We start from the raw sequence: 25,126 nt of genomic DNA, 5'->3' as shown, positions 1-25,126 counted from the left end.
CTGGAATAAATCAAGTTATATTTTAGTTTGAAGCTGTGTTTTTATCTAGTTATTAATTATAAATGTTATTTGTTTTTTGTTAATCACAAAGATTCATAAAGATATTATTGACTAGATATACCAATTAAATAAAAATAAAATTCTCAAGTTTCAAGGGAAAATATCTTCATTACTCAATATTATGTCGAGAAACTGTTTATAATAGTTATAAAGCTACAGTATATTAAATATAATAGTTATAAAGCTACAGTATATTAAATATAATAGTTATAAAGCTACAGTATATTAAATATAATAGTTATAAAGCTACAGTATATTAAATATAACAAATCTTGTTTTTTGTTATTTTTGCATATCTTACTCTGGGCCAACTAAATGAAATAATTTTATCTGGTATAATTTATTTAGCACTGCATTTAAATGATTAAGCAAGTTGTGTTCAGTTGTTCGTTTTTTATACATATATATATCTTACGTTTGTTTATACTTTAGTCTATTGTTGTTCCTTTCAAAATTACATCCGTTTGTTTTAATTCCTAAATAACATGGAATAAAGGTATTAATTTTATTGGCATTAAAAATGTACTCTAGCCTCTTAAGTATAACAAAAACTGTTTAATATCTATGCTTCATTTGAACTACGACTTAATTCATGCAGAAATACACGAGTATTATGCGTATTAACGGATTCATGTATTCTTTTTATGTAAATTCAAACGTAACAAACAAAAAGTGTAAGTACATATAATACTAATCATAAAAGTATAATGAAGAGTGACCATGTATTATCACGGATTTCTTTAGTTATTTCTCAGTGTTTTATGTTCGCAAAACTAACAAGTTTAGTCACTTAATCTACTTCCTAGAATACTTGAATGTTTCTAGTGTCATATTTGACAGTACAATGCTCGATGAATCATGCTGTATATACTTAAAGATTATTTTTAATTATAAAAATACTCTATCAAAAGTGACAAAACACTGAAAAATATTGTAAGTCCTTAAAATGGTGTAGTTTGAGATTTCTTTCATTCTACTTTTTAAATATTTCAGAAATTAGCCACATTATTATCTACCGTGCAAAAGTGTTAGGACAACAGAACATTTTGTCCTTTTTTTCCATTCTAGGGGAGCTAATTCTTCCATGCCATTACAAAATTTAAATTTCAGCACTATAGTAATTTTTTACTGGTATTAACAATATTTGCCAACTGAACTAATATGTTATGATTTGGTTTTAACCATGAATTATATATTAGGTTTAATAAGGTTTTAAAAAAATTATGACTTTATTTTCGAATTTCTGAACAAAATGAAAAAGGTTTAACAAATATTTAAGATAATTTCGTATTTTAAATCTTAAATTATTGATTAAAGCAACTCCTCACACCAAACAACTTTTACCAACACTGAATAAGACGTAGTCTTCTTTTAAATTTCATATTTTAAAACATGTACAGTGTTTTTGTTTGTTACTGCTTCGGTTTCTATGTATTTTAGTTTCGTTTAAATTATAGTTATTACACTAAGGTATTTTAGCTATTTGCTTAAAAATTATGTTATTATTTTATTTTGCTTCAGATACCAAAGATGGAATCTGTAAAACTTATCTGTGTCCCCTTCCATTATAATTAACAATGTTGTTTATTTTAAATATCGTTAACCTTTTTATTGGTATTATTAGTAATACAAGCGAATACTGTCATGTTTCGTGTCAGTTAGAATATATATTATAGGGTTGAAACGAATAATCCAATTAAAGCCTAAACATATCTAATAATAATTTCTATGCAAAACTATTACTTACAGCCACTGTATTGTAAAACAGTATTTTCCATAACAATTATAATAATAATTACAATATATTGCATTAATTATCTGAAAACACTATTTTTATTTATATTCATCACCGGAAATATACTATTTTAATGTGGAATACACATTTATAACATCTTTCATAACGATATTGCTCTTGTAATAGATGTAATTTTATTTTGTAATTTCATATGCAAATTCTAGATAGTTTTTGTTTAATAGAATTGAAACGTCATCTTGACCAAATATTATTTTCTTTTTGATATTGGTGAGTATTCTAACGAAGTTGTTTTATTTTGATAATCATATCCTGTGATATGTCACTGCTAGTAACATTTCGACCAATTATATGTTACCTTGATTGCATCAAACATGATGCCGTGTTTAAGTGGTCCATATTTGTTCATAACGTAAACGAGTAAAAATACTTTTTCAAATATAACTTTTATTTTCAGAATTAAGCAACAAAGTGCACAAGAAGAACACCTGTAAATTCTTATTATAAAATCTTATTTTGGTTTTAATATTTAATATATATAAGTGTCTTTCCTAATATTTACTAATTAAGGAAAACCATTGTGTATAGTCTGTTATAAAATATTTTGTTTTTCATTGAAAATAAAATAAAAGTATGGTATTACTTAATTAGTGTTTAAATCACCATAAACGTGGAAACCATCGATTATAAACAAAGTAGTGGTTTTTATAAACAAACACAGGTAAAATACACTGGTATTCTGTTTGAAAAATTGTATTTCTTATCTTTCAGACTGTCCTATAACTTTCGTTCTTTTTGAGAAAGTGTCAGCTCTTCACACGGAGAAACACGCCTTTTAACCAGCTATAACTATGACCAAGTGTTCTGGGTCAATCGATGACCTTTCGGATCTAGAAGAGGAAACATTATTCCGTCCGTTTACAAGAGAATCCTTAGCAGCCATTGAGGCACGGATTACTGAGGAAGCGGTGCGGAAAAAAGAGCACGAGGCGAAGGAAGCAGAAAAAAAAGCTGCAGCGGAAGGAACAGGGGAGAAAGAATCACAAGAGGATGAAGAAGATGAAGATAAACCAAATAAAAACCTTGAAGCCGGAATGCCCCTTCCAAAGCCCCTGGAAAGGGAATTTCCGATTGAAATGGCTGCAACACCCCTTGAAGATTTGGATGAATTTTACAAAAATCAAAGGGTTAGTAAGGTTTAAACTTTGTATGTAAGTCTTTATTAATTGTTCACAAAACTGTAAAATCGGGCTTTATTCCGTGTAACATCACAAAATATTCTTCGTACTTTAAGCTATGAGTTTGTTATAAGTGTAACAGATAATCCCTTAACGTGGATGGTAGGTTGTACGAAATTACTAACTGACTGCCTTCACTATATAGCCTTAATAATTTTGTTATATATACAATATATAAGAACGAATTTATGTTGCATCGTAGAAATAAGTTCATTTTTTCCTGATTTTGCATTTTGTTAAGAATATTGAGATAAGTGCTGCCACCTGTAGTTAGGAATAACTCAAGGAGAACATTATTCATGACAGGAACAGGAAGTATTGTGATGTCACACTTTGTATTTTTTTTATATACATGTTTACTCAATGAATAAACACATATCAACAGGTTATGGGCCCAGGAATGCTCTAATAGTGCTTAAACAGATGAAACTGTTTTAAAATTATTAATACAAGTAATCCAGGAGATGCTGAGGATTACTGTAGAACAGTTTTGAATGACAATTTTTGTTGTATGGCACAGGATTTACATGGATACTTTATCACAAGCGCTGGGTGATTCGTTTCCTTTGTCTGGAAGCCACTGTGAAATACCAAGATAAACTATAAGCAAAATATTGATTGACACTCTATTTTCTCAAGTCATATAAAGGGAGAAATAGATCTAAATTAAAGAAAGGAACATTACACTTGTGGCTGAAATAGTTTGATAATGGAAGATAAAATATCACTTGATAAGTTGAGAGAAAATAATTGGGCGCATGGAAATTTCAAAAGGAACATTTATTGAGAGGAAAAGGCCTATGGGACCATGTGACTGAAACAGAGGTATTGGCAGAGACAGCCAATGATCAAACAAAGACAGATTTCAACAATTGTTCTGAATATTCAAGGTGCACAACTCTATATTTACACCTCATGCACAACTCTTAAGGAAGCATGGAACGTATTGCGTGCTCACTTTGATAGGAACACACTAGCCAATAAACTATTCCTGAAAAAGAAGTATTTTCGATGTGAGATGAAAGAAAGCATGACGGTCAAGGAACATTTGAAACAAATGAAGGAATTAACGGATCAGCTTGCTGCGGTTGGGGCGGAAATAGCAGAAGAAGATCAGATTGTTACTTTACTTGGTAGTCTGCCAGCTAGCTATGATACAATTGTAACAGCCCTGTAAACCAAAATTGATGATATCTCATTAGAATTTGTGCAACAGGCACTGATTAATGAAGAACAAAAGAAGAAAATAATCACATCGAATGAAACATTATCAACTGCATTAGCCACTCGCAGCAACTTTAAACCACATGGAACACAAGAAACAAAGAAAATGGGCAACAGCCTCAAGTGTTACAAGTGTGGCAGAGAAGGACATATAAAACGCAATTGTCCAACACTGAAGGAAATGGTCCACAAAGCTAAGAATGTGGATATTAATGTGGCGGAAGATTATACTGATGGAAACAATGGTGTTGCTTTTGTAACAAACCAGGATAAAGGAATAGGAAATGAGGAATGGTTGGTGGATTCTGGTGCATTTAGGCATGTGACACACCAGAGGAACATATTATCAAATTATCACAAGTTTAGCACACCTCAGCAAGTTAGGATTGGTGATGGAAGAACTGTTGAAGCTCTTGGAGTTGGAAACTGTAAACTAGAAATGACATTTAAAGTCAGTAATTCAAAGCATGTCACAATGCAGAGTGTCCTTCATATACCAAAACTAGCTAGCAATCTATTCTCAGTAGGAGCTGCTACTGAAAAAGGAAATATTGTGCAATTTGGAATTAATCGCTGTTACATCCGAGGTAAGTCAGAACAACTCCATGGCATGGATACAAGAAAGAATGATGGTCTATACCAACTGGACTGTAAGACCAATGTTATTGAGAATGCCTCAGTAGCCTCAAACAGCAGCATGAATGGCTTGGATATATGGCATCAACAACTAGGGCATGTCAGTGTTTCACAGTTACAGAAGCTTGTCAGGAGTGGAAATGTAAGTGGAATCAAATTCCAGAAGTCTGATGAAGCCAGTTTCTGTGTAGGATACACTGAAGGTAAAATGCACAGGAAGCCATTTAAGTCAGTGGGAGAAATCAGATCAAAGGGAAGAATGCAACTGGTACACAGTAATGTCTGTGGTCCTATGCAAACTCCATCTATTGGAGGTAGCAAGTACTTTGTTACATTTATTGATGATTACTCAAGATGCTACAGAATGTATTTCTTGAAATAGAAGTCAGAAGTCTTTGAGAAATTCAAGGAATTTGAGAAGTTGTACTCAAATGAATCTGAAGAGCGCATAAAAACCCTGTGCACAGATAATGGCGGAGAATATACGTCAAATGAGTTTCAGCAATATTTGAAGTCAAGAGGCATTCATCATGAGACGTCAGTAGCGTATTATCCAGAACAAAATGGTGTTGCTGAGAGAAGGAACAGAACTCCTGTGGAATCAGCAAGAAGCATGCTATCACATGATAAGTTACCAAGAATGTACTGGGCGGAAGCTGTAGCTACTGCAGTGTATGTAGGTAGCAGAGTATCCACATCGGCAATAAAAGATGATAATACGCCATATGAGAGATGGTATGGGAAGAAACCAGATGTAGAACACATGAAAGTGTTCGGTTGTCTTGCATATGCACATGTGCCAGATGCATCAAGACAGAAATTAGACCTGAAGTCTATGAAGGTACGTTTCATTGGATATGATAACTGCACCAAGGGATATCGACTGTATGATGAAAAATCCAGAAAGATTTTCATATGGCGAAATGCTATCTTTAATGAAACAGAATTTGGTCAAGAGCCTGTGACAAATGAGTATATCTCATCAAGTGAACAGATAGTGGACCAAGAAACAGAAGTTAAAACTAAAGATAAAGTTGAACGACCAGCAAGAAACAGGAAACCCCATCCGCTATGGATATGATGAGTATGCTGATATGGCAGCAGCAAATGAATCAGTTTGTCACACTGCAAACTTATGCAGTATGTTAGAGCCAAGCACATTAAGTGAAGCAATGTCAAGTGACAATGCAAAGGAGTGGAAGTCAGCCACAGATCTGGAATTTGAGTCTTTACAAGAAAATGACACCTGGAATCTGGTGGAATTACCAGTTGAAAGAAAATCTATAGGTTGTAAGTGGGTATTCAAAGTTAAGTATGGAAATACTGGAAATGTAGAGAGGTTCAAGAGTAGGCTGGTGGCTAAAGGTTACTCGCAGAATTATGGTCTGGATTACGAGAAAACATTTTCCCCAGTGGTGCGCTATGCATCAATTCGCTCCTTGATTGCATTTGCTGTGCAGAACAACTTGAAAATTCACCAGATGGATGTCATAACTGTATTTCTGAATGAAAATCTGGATGAAGAGATATACATGGAACAACCGGAAGGCTACGCTGTTCTAGGGAAGGAAAACCTTATGTGTAAACTGAAAAAATCACGGGATGGATTAAAACAGTCACCACACTGTTGGAACAAATCATTTCAGGAACAAATAATGGAACTGGAATTTGTTCAGAGTTCAGCAGATCCATGTGTTTACATACGGAAAGGTGAAAATCTAGCAATAGTTGCAGTATATGTGGATGATATTATTTTGGTTGCTGATAGTGATGATGAAATAATCACTATAAAGGAAGCACTGAAGGAAAAATTCCGCGTGAAAGACCTTGGAAAGCTCCATTACATCCTTGGACTCAGTGTTGTTCAGGATGAAAAGAATGGCTGTGTATGGTGAAATTTGGAATGACTGAGTGTAAGGCAGTTGCAACTCCATCAGATGTAAACGTGAAACTGCAAAAGGATGGTGGTGTTAGCACTCAGGTTGACCGCAGTTTGTACCAGTCGTTGGTAGGCAGACTTCTGTATGCTGCAATGGGAACAAGGACCAGATAATGCATATGCAGTAGGAGCAATATCGAAATATTGTGCTCAGCCCAACACAGCACATTTGACAGCAGCAAAGAGAATCCTACGTTACTTGAAAGGAACAGCTGATCTTAGTCTTCAGTTTGAAAAGGTACCAGGAGACGTCATTACTGGTTACTCAGATGCAGATTTTGCTGGAGACCTGGATGATAGGAAGTCCACATCAGGAAATATCTTCATTCAAGCAGGAACAGCTGTAAGTTGGGTTAGCAAAAAGCAATCCACGGTGGCCCTGTCCACCTCAGAGGCAGAGTGTATAGCCTTGAGTCTTTCAGCACAGGAAACAGTATGGTTGAGAAGACTACTGCAAGAAATAGGTTCCGAAGTTGATGACCCTGTTCGTATCATGGAAGATAACCAAGGAACAGAACAATTGCAATGGCACAGAATCCAGTGGGTCATGCAAGAACAAAACACATTGATATTTGTTACCACTTCGTTCGTTAATGTGTGCAGAACGGATCAGTAAAACTGGAATATTGTCCCACAAACAGTATGACTGCTGACATTCTTACAAAGTCACTTGCTAGAAATGCATTTGAAAGGTTGAGAGATAATGTTGGACTGGCACCAATGGATAAATGAACCAGATAAAGTGACGATTATAATAACAGATTGAAAGTAATTGTAAAACATTTAGAATAACTGTAAGATTATTGACAGTAATTGTAAGTTTGTGTAAAACTTAAAATTAAGTGGGAGTGTTAAGAATATTGAGATAAGTGCTGCCACCTGTAGTTAGGAATAATTCAAGGAGAGCATTATTCATGAAGGAACAGGAAGTTTTGTGATGTCACACTTTGTATTTTTTATACATGTGCACTCAATGAATAAACACATATCAACACATTTTAGATTATTTTTATCTAGTGTGAAATGTTTTTGTGTTGCTAAAATACTTAATAAACTTTTAACAATTAACAAGGGTTTTCTCTTCCTTTAAAATATAGCAAAATATAAACAACTTCTGATTTGACTGGAGCATAACGGACTTTTAATAGAAGATCAGTTTCCAAAACATTAAAAACCAATAGTCACAAATCTCATTGGATTATCGTATTATTTATAATTATTTTTATTTAGTATTTTTTGTTTCTTTTTCTCGTTTGAAGATCTGAAATAAATGAATTTGTTAAGAATATACGTGAGCGTGGGTTTTAAAAAGAAAACAATAAGTTACTTCTACTTCAAAGTTGTATTAAAAGGATTAGATGAAAATATAAACTTATATGCCATTGAATGGGATAAGTTGTAAATTTTTAGCTATAACTTTGATTCTGTTTCGTTTATAGAACTAATTTAAGCAACATTCAGTGTAAGTTATAATTTTAATGCGATAAAATAAAACAATTTAATGATTCAATATTTTGTCATATAGCATTTATTTTACTCATTAAAATGAACCACTTTACAGGGCATAATATAACTTGGTGTTAATTATCGTTTTTGTTGTGGTGTAAACGTCTCTGTCAAGCTCGTGAGGCATGATTTAATTGTTCATTCTTATCATAAGGCATTAGTATTAAGCCTATAAATATATTTTACATTATAAGCTTAATATTGTTCGGTTTTTTTTTGTTGCTAGCTAGCCACAAACCTACACAATTGTCTGTCTGTGTTCCACCCACCACAGGTATCGAAACCAAAATGCTAGCACTTTAAGCTTGTAGACTTACTGCTGAACCATTGGGATTGTTCATATTGACTACTTATAATAACTGTGATAAGTAGTTGCAATCGTGCTTTGCCGGCTTCAATAATGCGTTCACACCATAGCAATTGCTGTTATAACAAATGGCTTGTATAAATAATGATCCAGTCGACTTGATGAACTCTTGACTGAGTGAAACATGACGTAGGCAGTGGATCTGGTGACCATATTATGGTAGAAATTATATTATTATACACTCTTCTAATTCTTGAAAATCCAATGGGACTTGATAAAGAATTTAGTGTGAAAAAAAATTATATGTCTAATCCTAACAAAATTTCATAAGCATAATTTATTATAATTTTTCTTTATATTATTTATGTAAAAACGGCTCGTTTGGGTTGGGAAATGTTTTTACGTAGAGGAGTTATACATTAGAAATTTTCTCAACCCAAACGAGCCGTTTTCACATATATATTTTTCTCTGCAAGTGGGTTTTCTCGACATCACTGATCTTTATATTATTTAATTGAAAATCTTGGTGCTGTACAAATATTCAAATAAATGATTTCGTGAAATTTGAACAAAATTAAAAAATTAATTTTTTAAAAGAGCATCTCGATATCTGTGATGAAAATAAAATAAGCTTTTCAATAACGATTTCAATCGCAATACCAGTTTTCACAAAGGTTTAGTCGTTCTTGCACAGAATGACATGAATTATGTATTTAGAACGTTTTTTTAGTCTTACATTGCATCGTAATCTAGTCAAGAACCCGAGAAATGCTGAAAGCTTATGGATTATTAGTACATCAGCCTGAAATGTACATACTAAAAATATTACACATATTTAATTTTTTTAACATCTTATTTACGTGAGTATTTAATATGACATCACTTTACCAATATTTCCTTTACAGACATTTGTAGTGATTAGCAAAGGTAAGGACATTTTCCGGTTCAGCGCTCACAACGCCCTTTGGCTTCTTAGTCCTTTCAATCCTTTCCGTCGTTTTGCCATCTATGTACTCGTCCACCCAGTCTTCAGCTTTATCGTCATTGTTACCATTCTTATAAACTGCGTCCTTATGACCCTTCCTGAAAATGAGAGCGTTGAACAGTCTGAGTAAGTTTGATTTACGTACTTACTCTTCTTTTTTTTTTTTTGTCAGAACTATACAAACTAAAAACCATTGTTTAAAACATAATTATTATTACAAATGTCAGTTAGCAAGTAGATAAATCGTTTAGTTTTTACCATAAGCAAATGTAAATTGCTTCTCTTAATATTGTTAACAAGTGAAAACAAATGTTTTTATGTTGTTTGATTTTGTTTGGACCAACTTAACTCGGGGGCTCGGGATGGCCAAGCGTGTTAAGGCGTTCGACTCGTAATCCGAGGGTCGCGGGTTCGAATCCCAGTTGCACAAAACATGCTCGCCCTTTCAGCCGTGGGGTGTTATAATGTGACAGTCAATCGTTGGTAAAAGAGTAGCCTAAGAGTTGGCGATAGATGGTGATGACTAATTGCCTTTCCTCTAACCTTACACTGCTAAATTAGGGACGTCTAGCGCAAATAGCCATCGAGTAGCTTTGCGCGAAATTAAAAAAAAGCAAAAAACAACTTAAGTCGGTAACCACTCTTAGTGTGGTTTATAAGTAGTACATTTCAACATATTTTTCTAAACAATGTACAAACTATATTAGTATAATCTTTAAAAAAAATTGTAACTTTATTTTCGAATTTTTAACAAAATTAAAAAAGGTTTAATAAGGATGTGAGACAATTTTGTATTTTAGGTTTTATGAAATGTTATAATTAATACCTGTCATTTTATGGATTTTTAAAAATATAACCTTCTAATAAACTTTGAATTCTACAAGTTTTAATCCTCTCTTAGGGTGATTTTCACAACAATATATACTATTGAATCAGTTATCAAGATTTTAGCACGTGGATTTATACTTGATCAGTTTACGTATCTACGAGACCCGTGGAACTGGTTAGACTTTATAGTCATATCCCTAGCGTGAGTATATATAGTATCTTTTGGAATAGTATACACATGTATACGCTTTTAAGCTTACGTTCAATTCAAAATCAAAATTTGAAATTTGACGTATCATTCGCAATTTGATAACTGATTTCAGTCAATGTGTAGACAATTTTAAACTATTTTATTGATAATTATTCAAACATTCTTTGATAGATCGTTTAGGCAGAGTATTCATGATGAAACTTCGTAGAATTTGACGGCAACTGCTAGTTGTGAAAGACTTTGAAGAAAGAGCCTTTTCATTCATATTCGATAAAACCAAGTTTTTACAGACGTTATGTCGACGACACCTTCGTTATTTGGCCCCACGGTCATGAAAACCTACCAGCCTTCTTTGAAATCTCAATTACGTAGAAAAAAAAATCCACTTCACTATGGAAATAAAGGAACAAAACTGTCTATCGTTTCTTGACATGCTCATCAGCAAACAAGCAAGACAAATAACCACCCACACGGACAGATACCTACACTTCCAATCCCATCATTCAACCTCGATAAAACGTGGTATAATCGAATGTCTAAACATGAAAGCAGAAAACATTTGCGATAAGACATCCATCGAAGCAGAACGCCAAAACATCGTGAAGAATTTTAAACAGAATGGTTGCACTTCCTCCTTCATCAAAAACTCGTTGAAGAAGACCACGACTGAAAGAAAAGGTCAGTAAGTCACCACCAGTTACCTACCATACTTACAACATTTCAGTGAAAAACTCAAATGCATAGCCAAAAAATTCAACATAGAAGTCCAGTGGAAATCCTACAATATCTTAAGGTCCATTCTGGTAAAAAACAAACAGCGACCTACCAAAAAGAATCTCAAATATGTCATGTATGAACGTATTCCTGCAATGATACATACATTGAAAAAACGGGAAGAAAACCGTGACAAGAATAAAAGAACATAAAGATAGTACAAGACTCATAAAAATAAAAAAAATTCAGCCATTGAAAAGCATGCCACGTCAACTGGATACAGAATAAACTGGGAGAAACCTAGAATCATCGACACAGACAAATTTTGTAAGACAAGAAAAATCAAAGAATCATTTTATATTAACACTATTAAACCTTCACTTAACAGAGATTCCGGATTAGAGGTGAGTAACCTGTGGCTGCCATTGGTTAAATCTACAGGAAATCTTTCCTCCAATCAGAAACAGTGATAATCCAACCAATCACAACACGCTTTCCACAATCCAGCAGGACATTATAAAAAACCATCAGCACCTATACACACACTTAATCAGTCTACAAAGCTTTTAATAACAACCAAGTAACCATAGGTGTATTTTTAGATGTTAAAAAAGCATTTGAAAGCGTATGGTACAACGCCATCAAGTACAAATTAAGACATATGAAAGTAAATCCCACTATTATTAAATGGATATCAAACTTCCTGACATATAGAACAGCACAAGTAAAAGTCAATAAAACTATATCCAAATCTTTCAAAATAACTGCAGGATTGCCCCAAGAATCAGTCCTTTCTCCACTATTGTATATTATTTTTTTCAGCGATATACCTTTCCCCAATTTAACATACACTCACAATTCGCAATATGCAGACGACATTGCTATCTGGAGTACCTCCAGAAACCTAGTAGTGGCCATGTCTCGCGTTCAAGAAACACTTAACAATGTCTCGAACGGGAGTAACAAGTGGAAAGTGGTTTTAAATCCAATTAAAACACAAGCAATCACCTTTTACGGGAAACTGAAAAGACAAAGAAAGACTCTAGAAAAAGTAAAATTCTCACTCGGAAATACGCCCATCAACATGAGCAAACACATCACATTCCTTGGCATCACTTTTGATTCAAGACTAACATGGATAAAACATGTTAACAACATACACTCATCAATCAAAAAACGCATTTCACATTTAATGACTTTAACTAGCAAACACTCAAACTGCTCACCAAAGACCATTATCCAAATATATATGGCTTACATCCGTCCGTTAATAGAGCATGGATGTCAAATCACATATAATATGTCAAATAACACACTTCAGAAAATCCAAGTACAACAAATTAAAATACTAAGAGCAGCATACAGACTACCATCACACACTCCCGTAAATTATATACACCAAATCATTAACTTACCAACTCTTAGAAACAGACTCACAAAAATGTCATACAAATATTATTTAAAAGCAGAACACAGAAACAAACTAACTGCATCACTATGTAGATTAGCCACTGCACTAACAAAATATATTTCACCATATAACATATTTCAGCAATCACAAATCACACAACAAAGTACATAAAGGATAAACCTCATGAATATAATATGTACTTCTTTTTCAGATCTCGGGCACAGGACAGGTAAATCTTTCGGCGCCTGTCCTGTGAAAGTAGGTTTTCTCGGGGCATTCCCGTTTCCCCCCACATCCAAATGTCAGGCATTGGATCTTTAGATCCTAGTCAAGGCAACATTATTGCCCAGCTCTGAAACGGGTCGTATCGCGTTCATATTTGCTTTAACATCTGTTTTTCGGGCTCTGGCCTAGATGGCCTCTCCGATGCCGCCTTTGTCTTGCTCACCAGCATTAGGACCAACCTCACTTCTTCACCCTAAAAAAGTCAAAATAAAATGAAGGCAAAACCCCATGGAAATTTCAATAATTTTTCACGCGAGGGGACGAAGAGGAACCACAACATTCCTAACCACCACAGTTGGAGAGAGAATTCTTCAGATTTCTCTCTCTCTAAACTAAACCCCTGCCACGTTAGTTTGCGTTTGCGTTTACACACACTTAACCTTGCTCTATCAACTGCAACCATATATACGCCAAATGATTCTCAAGAAATTGTAAGCTGATCTTCTCGTCACACTCTTCACACGCATTCCGGCTTGCCGACCCTTTTCACAGCTCGGACCGACGGTCCTTAAAGAGATAAGAAACCTGTCAACTTCACAAAGTCATTTGAGACTACCACTCCAGATTAGCAAATAAGAGCTACTCTAGTTTAGTCAACAAGTTTCAAAATTATATGATAAATTTACTCCAGTCGAGTGTGGGGCGAAGAGAAACAATAGTTTCTGACCGCCCCGGGTTATTTTCGCTTCCCTTAGAAGAAATAAATAATTTAAACCAAATACCTACCAAGTAATACACACACACACTGACTCCCAGCCAAGTCAACATTCTTGCCTAGTTCTGAAAAGAGCCGTTTAAGTCAGTTTTAAGTCAATCTCAAGTCAATGTTTAGTAATCTCCAGCCGTTAAGTTATTCTGAACACGGGTTCTGGCTTGTCTTACTTCCCTTATGACACTCTTGTCCAGGTCTCCCTTATCACTTTCATATCCCCCACTTCACCTTTTCACCTTAAGAAGGAAATTTAAAAATAAAGACAAACTTTCATGTAAAGTTCATAATATTTCACTTGAGGAGACGAAGAGGAACCACAACGTTCCTGACCACCCCAGTTGGAGAGATAATTCTTCAGACTTCTCTCTCTCTCTAAACTAAACCCCTGCCAAGTTCGTTTGCGTTTGACACACACTGACTTGAAGACGAAAGGTGGAAGACCTTCAAAACGTCGTCCACTACACTTGTGTCTCCACAATAGGCAGTTGGCGTCCATTCTACGAAGTTTCATTATTAAAACGTTGTAACAATATAGCATTTTTACTCAATAGTACTGTAATTAAACGTGTAAATATTTTGAAAAACATACTATTTTAGATAACTAACAAAAGTAGTATATATATGTATACGTACACATGAATAAAAATATATTTTACTTATAGTACTATTTATTCGTTTCTTCTAGGACTTGATTTTTATTTTATTTCGAGATATTTATAAATATTAATTGAAAACATCAAAAAATGTTAGTCTTGAATAGATACTAAAGGTTTACAAAAATGAGATTATCGTAATCCTGCTTCAAAAATAAATAAATCAAAACAGTTATCTTACTAAAGTCGCTTTATTAGAAATAAAGGAATAAACTTGATCCTGATGGCTCAAGTGTGTTATAATTGCTTTGCGATTATAAGAAATAAATAAAAGAAATACACTCCAGTGTAAGAGTTGTTGTTTATAAGCCCTTTCTCCCACAATCTGGTCAATGGTGAGAGATTTTGCGGTTTTTGGATTTCTCCTCATCACGAATTGATTCAATTTCTGTTTACGATGGGAGTTTCTTGTTTAATGTTTTCATCTTATCAGTGGCTTAGCGATAAGGTTAAGAGCATTATAACGTTATAATTCGGGGATTCAACATTGGGCAGCTTTTGTTTCACAAGACTAGCCTTACAAGGTGATTGACTGATTTTAAGCTTATCTTAACAAAGAATAGATTTCATGTTCTCCAACATGAAAATACTAATACATTTTGTTACTTCATTTTAAATAACTTCGCTGTTAATCTGCATGTTCTCTGCTGTACTAACAAGGTAGCTGTATTAATCATGGATTTATTACAAACAAGCAGTAATAACTGTTTGAGTTAAAATTCTGTTTAAACGGTGCATCCATATTTACTCCTACAACACTTGCATGCACATTTGCATTGAGTAACACTAAATATAGACTTTATTGATTTACCTATAAGTTTTTAAAGTTAAACTAGATTCTAATGAATTCGTATGTAATTTTAGTAAATTGCATAACGTCTTTCGATAATACGTATGTGATTCCATATCTTAAACATTTAGCGCTCCGTTGTACACGGCTACTAAAATTGTCTTTAATTTTTCGGCTTTAAAAGAATATTATCCTATTTATTTGCACAAAATAGAACAAAATATAAACTTAAATTAATCCTGTTGAGGCTGATTACGTATTTTGTTTTATAATTATTGAAAATGTTATTCTCTTTTTGTTTAGATATATTACTATGTTAGTGGACCTTGGTAATTTGAGTGCATTGAGAACGTTTCGTGTTCTTCGAGCATTGAAAACAGTAGCAATAATTCCAGGTATGTTTTTTTTTAACTTTGCCTAGTTTTGGCATATTCTAAATATAAAATCTGATTAATACGAAGACATTATACAGTAATGTATTGGTTTTTTTTATTAATAGTTTAATGATATGTGTGTAAAAGCACTATGACTAATTAAAACAAATATATATATCATTTTGCTAAATGTTTAGCAAAACTTTTCACAACAGTTGTTCGGAAGGTGCTCTTAAAGAATTGAATGTTAATTTGTGTGTGAAAAGCTGAGTGAAGATAGTGGAGCTTTTATTATCAAGTTAATGAAGATGAAATACGTGGTATCTTCATTTAAATTCGGTTTATCGAAAAGTATCAAATGAAATTTTCCCAAATAGCTGCAGAGCTTGTCGGAAAGTTTAGGAGAATAAGAATTCTGAGATAATTTGACTGCGTATTCTTCTTAGTATGTAAATAAACAAGATGGATAAGTTTTTAATAGACAAGCACAATCTTCATTCAAACAAAACAACATTTAGTGTGCCTACCACAGGTGATGGTGGATATTCTTTCTTTCGTCGTAATTAGTGTTAAGTGTTGAACGTTTCTTCCTTTGGAGATAGAATACTATTACAGTAAACACAAATGTCTCGTAACATAAAACAGGTCTTCACTGTAGAGGAATGGATAAAGTAAGTATGCCTGGCTCCTAAACACTAACTTGCTTTCTTTGCCCAATGAGCAGCATCACTTCATGACCTCTCTTTCATGAGAGAATTCATTAGTTAGCTATCAGTTTCAGTTGGCGCCTTAGCCATCAAAAGATATTCTACTTTCATCTCCTTTAACGCAAGCTCAATACACAACATTGAAATGTTTTTGTAAGCAGATGATGTCACCTACTAATAGAACAAAGGGGTGTAGTAACTATAACATAACGGAGTTAGCAGCCCTGAAGCATGCTTGTCTGCCATCACGGTGCAGAAAACAAGTAACGAAAAACTTAGAAAACGTTCAAGTTACCATGGTATGCCTGAATACCACATTTCTTTCTTCTTTATCTAAGACTGATAATTAAAATCAAATTTTAAAACCATTTATTTTTATACTAATGACATGATTCATAGGTGTATGATAACTTTACCTAAAAACATTTACACATGATAGGAACACCACAAACCCTTCAGTTAAAAAGTTATGATCAGTACAGCAACAAAATCTTTATTCACAATCATTACAATAATCAAACATTATTAAATTAGAACTCATAATACATTCTTTTTTATTATTTAAAACAGGAGGTTGAATTTCTAGATTATTATTGAAAGTCTCACTGCAGTCTGTGTCTCTTATACACAGTTGGTGGTCCTCTCTGTCCACTGATTCTATATGTAAGAAACCATGTAGTCGTTGGTGACTGTAGCACCAAACAAATCACCAATGCAATGAGATTTTCCATGTTGGAAACGTTACAGAGCGATGCCAATTCATCCATGGGTTTTTGAAAAATGTCGATTCAGTGTCTGGGTTTGGTAGCACTTTGACCCTCTTACTTAGAAAAAGACCTGGGATTTTTTAGAGCTGAGTGGCTTCATAGCTTGATGAGGTAGAGTGGTCTATATTAGGCACAAAGTGTCAGAATTAAGTGCGTCTAAACTCAAACATAATTTATTTGGAGAAAAGAGGGGCTGATTTCTGCCAAAACTTGACCTTAGGTATTAAAGGTTCGAGCTAAAATGTAGATGTTAGCCATGTTCTAGCTGGTTGAAGGTTTAACAACTCATAATTCTTAGCTACACCCTTGTGCAAATTAATTGAAACAAATGGTCATTTTACAATATTTTCAGCATGACGGCCGGTGTAGGCTCGCTGGACCCGCTGATTTCCTTTGATAGTCATTTTTTCCACACAGACGGCGTCATTAGCTGTGTTTTGCAGTACGGTCGATCTATTTTTTGGGATATATGACGAAATTTTGAGGAATATTACGTCATTCTAAATTGCGTTAGAAGAGCAAGGAGACCAGTCAAAAAACAACTTCTTACCAACTCAATGCAGAAGAAACGGTATCAATTGGGTCTGAAATACAAGAATTGGACGCAAGAACAATGGAAGAAAATGTTATTCAGTGACGAAACTCATTTCTTCGTACAGGCTCAAAGAAGTCTGCATGTTCGCAGATCTCCAGGTGAGAAACTTCGAGAATTTCACATCATTCAGTTCGTAAAACATCCGTTGAAGAAGATGTTTTGGGGTTTTTTCAACTACTATGGCGTCGGAGGCTTACATATCGTAGAAGATATGATGCGAGGACCACAGTACATCGAAATTTTGCAGAGAAGAGTCGTTCCAGAATTGAAAAATAGATTTCCATATGAATCTGGCATCTTTCAGCAAGATCTGGCACGAAGCCACACATCGAAACTTGTGAAGAATTTTATGACTACAACGCGAATAAAGGTGCTGGACTGGTTTGAAAACTTTCCGGACTTAAATCCTATTGAAAATCTTTGGGCGATTTGTAAAGAAAGACTTCGAGGAAAAGACTGTACTACGAAAGATAAGCTAATTGAGGCCATAATTGAGGTGTGGTACCACGATCCAAAAATTGGTAAAGATTGCAGTCAACTCGTGGACTCGATGCCAAAGCAGATTAATGATCTTCTGAAAAATAAAGACGGTCGTATCATGTATTAATTTGCGAGTTATTTTTGGATTCTCAGAAATAAAACGCAAAATATTGAAAAAATCGTAATTTTCCGTCTTGTTTCAATTAATTTGCACAAGGGTGTGTGTTCTATTTAAACGACATTTCTACAGGCTTAATGTTTATCATGCCCATCCTCGCACATAGAGATGTACCTAAGGAATTAAAGGACTTTCTAATACCCTGGGTTCCTTGGCACTCCATTTGACCAGTTATATCTGGCTATGTTGCCCATTACTATCCTAATAGGACAGTTCACACACCTTTGAATCCAGCCATTTCCGTCATAAACTGTCTGTTTGTCGTACAGACAGCACCTATGTCCAGTAGGAAGGAAAAGAAATAAAAACTACACTGGTCCTACACAGCTAACGTGATTTGGATCAGGTGCACCAATCTCACCATTATTAGACAGTCAGTGCTTTCGTTCTTTTTTCAAGATACTTTCTGCAATTTACAAATCGTTTTATAGTTGTGGCACGAATTATAAGATTTTACTGCATGGTTAATGCCTTCTGCCTCCTTATAGTACATTTACAACCAGAATTTTAATTTTCAAACTGTATTTTGAGATGTGAAAAGTTACAAAACAGTTATGTAAAACATTTCACTCATGTTGAAAATATCCTTTAATGTTTTTAACGTGCATGTTACTACATATTGATTTTTATGTATGCTACAATAACATTTTGTCAAATACACTAGTAGTTTTCACAGCTTACCTCCACCTACTGTATGATCAATTTCAGTCATTTATGTTCCGTGTCTAAGCTACGCCCAGTAGTTATGTTAGGGCTATTTAGAGACAGCCAATCTAACTAGTTTTTTACTTCATCCTTAAACAAACAATCACTGGTAAAATTTAGAAAACCAAGCCTTTGGTTTCCAAAACATTTATTTACAAAGATTAATAAATTTTGCTATTACTACTGTACTCCAAAACACTCAGAAAATGTTGGCCTCCTTCATTAACTATATACAGCATATTTTCCACGAAGATTAATGCAAAATTCGGCTGGTACTAGCTAACACACTTCACTGAATTATCAATGATACACTAGATTTCTCGAGTAATTTCCTCGAGAAATAATACTTTTGCAACATCGTCATCTAACATAAGATTACCCCCTCTGAATTTCTAAAGTTCATTAACCATTTCAACAAAGCATAATTCGCTTTCATCAATGTGGTGCTTTCATAAAAGATAACTAATTGTACCCTGAAAGAGTTTACAATGCTCCTTTGACCAAGAGTTGTCAACGTGCTTAATTCTTCTAGCTGTAATAGATTAGACATCAATCATCATATATAATTCCATATATTTTATCAGATCTTTCTATCCAATGACTGACTGAAATGGATATGCTAACTTTTCCTGTCATCAGGTGCAAGGCATAAAGATCATTCTGGCTGCTATTGACAACTCAGTTTTAACCATACTGATTAGATGGTTTACACTGGTGCCGTTACTGCTGGGTTGGACTAAAAACAACTTCTGTTTCCACCAGCTTCTCATCTAATTTTTCAAAGATTGCCAGATAAGTGTCTGCTTTACCCTTTTTACTATTATACAGAATATAATAACTCAAGGTGGCATTCTTGTTTTTCTTGGATTTACTGTTTTTTTCCCTGAATTCCTGACCTGTCTATGAAGTATGGATGCAATTTATTGAGATGCTCCATATAGATTTAGTTGAACCATACCTGCTGTATGGGAACATTAGGGAACAATTCATTAGATTACTAGGCACAGACCAATCCATCTATATACCCGTTGCTTTTATGCTGCTGGAATATATCTTAGCCATATTCAGTCATTACATTGGAATGTCCACTGCCCATTCTTTCACCGCTATTGAGCTGTCTTCTTGTGTTGCTATTAGGTAAACTTACATATATTGATTACTCTTTATACTCTTGGGTACACTGCAAGACTTCATTTCATGATGGTAGATCATGCATAATGTGCAGGAGGAATGATATCTCCTGTCCAAACATGAGTAGATTAGGTGAGCAACCTATCCATCCCTGTTTTGTTTCTTTGTAAAACAACGTTATGCACAGTAAATGTTTTGCCTTGTTAATGACACCTCCTAGTTTGAGCCAGAAATCAAATTCTCATTTAAAATCCAGTTTATCATAATCTGCCAGAATGGAATCCTGGTTTACTGACCATAGCAGTGTTTTTACCTGAAGTGCTTGAAAAAATTGTTAGGCCTATTAGAATATAGAATCCTTGGTGTAGACTGAATGCTGTATCCTGTTGACCAAGCTTGTCATGAGATATTTATTTCCTGAGGCATTTGTTTCCATATTCGCTGTTCATTGCTTGTTGTTCTACACTTGTTGGTCCATTCGGCATTACTGATACCCTGGACCACCTTGCTGTTTGACAAAGTGAAAATGGTGGAGATTAGTTGGAATCATATGGGTATGACCACTTCCTCTGCTATTGTTTTGTGGACCCACAAAGGAAGCAGATAATTTGCTTTTCCTGTCTTGAAAGAGGTCGAAATTAAGGCATAAGCTGCAGGTATAGAGGGCATTCTGTTGCCAAGATTTGTGGCTCTACATTATACATCGGAAGCGAGCATAGCTTTGTCCACTCATTAGCAGTTAGTTCTGGCCTACTGTGGTGGAGGCACCTGACCTACACTCTTTACTAACAGAAATATCACTGTAGCAGGCTCTTTTTTGACAGTTGGCCTGGTCAATGCCACCATTTTGAACTGTGTTGCAATGGACACAAAATCAGTGAAGGTGAAGATATTGCCAGCAGTTTTTGGTGCCACATAAATCACAAGTATACTGTAGATCCCCTCAATACATTTATTCAGTAAGATGTTTCTTGATCTACCAGAACCACTGGATACACTTTTCTGTCTAATTTGCACAAAGTTTGTGCTGGTCCAACTCCTCTTATGAGTCTTAAACTTTGCCCGGTAGATCATTCTGTTTTCCAAGTGCTCAGATGTAAGGCTTGCATTAACCTTGGTATATCAAATGGATGCAAATATTTTCGTATCTGTAGTTGATCATTGGCAAAATTCCTGTATCTAAGAGGATACTCTTTTCACAGTCGATACCTCTTTTGTTCAACTGCCACTCTCCATGAATGGACTTCCTCTCTCACATGTATGAGAAAATGTCATTTTATTTACGGAAACTCTCTTTTGAACTAATTTGGCAAAAAATCGAGTTGAGCTATGTACATAATATCCTGTCACAAAGAAGTTTACATACGAGAATTTTTATGGCCAAAATGCTTTGACTAAGTGTGTCTTAGTATGTGAATAAAAAATGCTAGACAAATTTTAAATAAATAAGCAGAATCTTAATTCAAACAACAAAAAGAAAATTTTGTAACTTAACCACAGATGCAAATTGGCAGTCCATTTTCATTTCTAGCTAGTATTTAGTGTTGAAGTATTCCTTCATTTGAGACTGAAGATTGCAATACTGGACAAGAGTGTCTCGTAGTATAAACCAAATCTTTATTGCAGACCACTAGATAAAAACTGGATAAAGAAACTGTTTGGATTACAAATATGAAAATGCTTTATTTATCTAATACACAGCGTCAGTTCGTGACTTCTCATCCATGACAATATCGATTAGCTATCAGTCTCAGATGATGTCTTAATAGGCCATCAAAGGATATTTCAGTTCCAGGTTCACTAAATAACACCAAAATATCCTTACACAAAAACTGTAAAGAGGTGAAGAGATTAAAATATAACTGTTAGCAAACCTGAACCACATGTTGCCACTATGATCCTGAAAAAATTAAATAATGAATAATTTAGAAAAATTCCAAATTATAGAGATAGTTGATCATGGTATAGCTGCATATCACATATGTAGTTATCATTTCTCTAATATTTAGTGAAAAAGTTAAATTGTAATTGCTTGCTTTCAAACCATTTATTTTTTAGTAGATCCCCTATTAAGGAAAAACGAATTTACACGGATACAAGTTTTAATATCTAAACGAACCATCTTCTGTCCAACGTTTGATTATATACACTCTCCGTCCGTAGAAGTGAGTCTAAACATTATTTTAGATTACTTTTATTCTCCAGTTAGACAAAGATAAGTCTACGGATTTACAACGCTAAAATGTGGGGTTCGATTTCATACTGTAGGCCCAACGACTTTGTTCTAAAGCAAGCAAACAAACAAATATATTACTTTATACTGTATTTCATACTTAACTATAATAGTATATACAGTTCACCGATTGTAATGCAACAAAAACAACGCACAATGACGTGTCATCTAAACATTCTTGATAAACTTCAATTGCCCAATATGTTACCCAATCCTATACCACATTCAAATTATCTATCACTCTTTTTTTTCTAATTTGTAAATCAACAGCTGAATGAATTTATCAGTTTGGTTATGATTAACTTAAAGGAAAGTTCTCGTTATGCATAATCTTCGAGACTAAAGAGATAAAATTCAGACAGTTTTCCCAGTTAAGTCACACGCACTGTGCATAATGATCAAAGACAAGAGATGGGACGTATGGAAGATGGCGGAATTTGCTGAAATGCATAGCTACAGCTGCCTCCATTTCCGTATGTTATAGCATATAAGCCAACTTATGATTACAACAAATAAAGGATTTTTACACCTCACACTTATCGTTTAATTACAACTGAGATATCTTATCAAAGATCTTAAAGTGAGAAGTGAAATTTTATATTTATGAGGAGGCCCAATTTACTGCTTTACCTACACATGTAGGGTGATAAACATTTTCAAATTTTGCAATGCAAGAAAATAACATGCGGCGTATTATACACAATAAAGTTCCATTAGTATCTTTAAACTACTCAGTAATTACTGAGGCTTTTTATAAATCTCTTTCTAACCAAAATTATGCTAATTTCTAAAAGGTTAAAACCATTTTTTATAGTTTTCCAAATACAAATTATTAGATGTCAGTAACTATAGGAATAGAACTTTAGTTTTTTGTATAAATGTTTTAAATAACTTTTATCGTTTCGACTCTAGAAGTTTTGCTGCATTTTTGCGGTTTAACGGGGGGCCCGGCATGACCAAGCATGTTGAGGCGTTCGATTTGTAATCCGAGGGTCGCGGGTTAGAATCCCGGTCTCACCAAACATGCTCGCCCTCCCAGCCGTGGGGGCGTTATAATTGCGATCAATCCCACTATTCGTTGGTAAAAGAGTAGCCTAAGAGTTGGCGGTGGGTGGTGATGATTAGCTGCTTTCCCTCTAGTCTTACACTTCTAAATTAGGGACGGCTAGCGCAGAGAGCCCTCGAGTAGCTTTGCGCGAAATTCAAAAACAAACAAACGGTTTAATGGGCAATTTTTACCATTATGTCACTTATTATGGTTGAATGTTCACGAAAATCGGCATATAGGTTCGTTGAGTCCATGGTGAGATTACACATTAATTTTCTGTTTTGATGTTTTTATGGCTGTTTTTAACACTATCTCACCTTCACTCACTTTTTTTTTCTTTTTTACAAAAGAGATTTGTCACTAATATTTTAAACACTAGGTTTATTCTGTTTTGAGGTACTTTTGCTAGTGCTCGTTGTTTTAATAACTGTAAATCACGAACTTTTAAAACTATTATTTCTGTAAATTATTTCACTACGAGACTAGAAAAAAAGGCTCGTACGTTGATTTGCTTGAATATACAGGCTAGTTTTTGCAGATAACTTTATTATTTCCGGTTGCCTGCTATGTGAATTGGTATATGTAGGAGAGATAGAAAGGCAGCGGACATGTGTGATCTTAAAAGTCGGATTCATATTGATATTAGTTGTGTATAGGCTATACACATTTTTATTAATTTCATTTAATTCGACACCCACCAAGTAGCACAGCGGCATGTATGCGGACTTACGACGCTAGAAACTGAGTTTTCAAACCCATGGTGGGCAGAGCTCGAATAGCATTTAGGATAGGATTGTGCATAATTATAAATAAACAAATTTTATTTAATTTGGTTATGCTAGTTATATTAACATATTTTAATTATTTGTTGCACGAATTTATTATGGGTGCCACTAATTTTTGAAGCCTCTGTCCACCAAGCTTATAGTAGTTTTGCTTGTTGAATGTAGCTCAGATGGTTTTAGCAAAATAAAATCCTAGGCACTTTATACACTGAATAATAAGTTAAAGCAAAACAATGTTTGACACGCTTCATGAAAGACGTTAAATTACTATTATTGTGCTGCTAGTGATATATAATTTACACGTAAAAAGTTAGTAGTTTTAAAATATTTATTTGATAATTCTCTAAATCTTAAAGTATATGTTATATTTAATGTTTATGGATGACAAGAATTATTGACATTTAGTGCTTGTTAGTGAAACAATTATTATAAAATAACTTATCAAATATCTTATAATGATAGTGACAGTGGTTTATTCCCAATTCATCTACTCCAATTTAGTATATTTTAATGCTATCATATACCAAAAGTATTTTTTCTATTAACTTAGTGTGTCACTTGATTGTAAATGAAAAAGCTTTAGAGAAATATAGTTTTGTAAGAACAAATTAGATTTATTTGTGTGATGTATTTATAGTGCATATGTGTATTTACATTCAAAATATTGATGTGTGAATGTTTTAGAAGTATTACATCATGTTGTAAACAGTAAAAGTATGAAAATGCTTTCTTTCTAAAACTGTACTAAAGTAATTTTTCTATCTAAACTTTATCTGATATTTGACAACCTGATGTTTTAAGGTTTATTGGCATTTTGTTTGCTCCCATGTAGTCTATTGTCAATGTGAGTAGGCAAACCAGGATACTACTG

At 34.1% G+C, this 25,126-nt stretch overlaps 1 protein-coding gene across 12 annotated transcripts in view; it reads left to right on the top strand.

Annotated features, from left to right (window-relative positions):
- The window catches only part of LOC143258477 (sodium channel protein para-like), a 207,065-nt gene that overhangs the window by 36,012 nt on the left and 145,927 nt on the right, over positions 1–25,126 (top strand). For 8 of the 12 annotated variants that reach the window (XM_076517512.1, XM_076517510.1, XM_076517514.1 and 5 more), the window contains 4 exons: positions 2,585–3,000; positions 9,569–9,774; positions 10,550–10,678; positions 15,556–15,647. In XM_076517512.1, coding sequence (XP_076373627.1) covers positions 2,665–3,000; positions 9,569–9,774; positions 10,550–10,678; positions 15,556–15,647 — 763 coding nt within the window. In that variant the 5' untranslated portion in view covers positions 2,585–2,664. Of the gene's footprint in view, positions 1–2,584; positions 3,001–9,568; positions 9,775–10,549; positions 10,679–15,555; positions 15,648–23,362; positions 23,726–23,890; positions 24,231–24,263; positions 24,565–25,126 lie in introns of those variants that run through there. The other 4 variants (XM_076517517.1, XM_076517516.1, XM_076517515.1 and 1 more) reach the window with 4 other exon arrangements.

The sequence above is a fragment of the Tachypleus tridentatus genome, chromosome 8 (genome assembly GCF_004210375.1).
Source record: "Tachypleus tridentatus isolate NWPU-2018 chromosome 8, ASM421037v1, whole genome shotgun sequence".
Lineage (NCBI taxonomy): Eukaryota > Metazoa > Arthropoda > Merostomata > Xiphosura > Limulidae > Tachypleus > Tachypleus tridentatus.
This window is presented reverse-complemented; position numbering and strand designations above follow the sequence as displayed.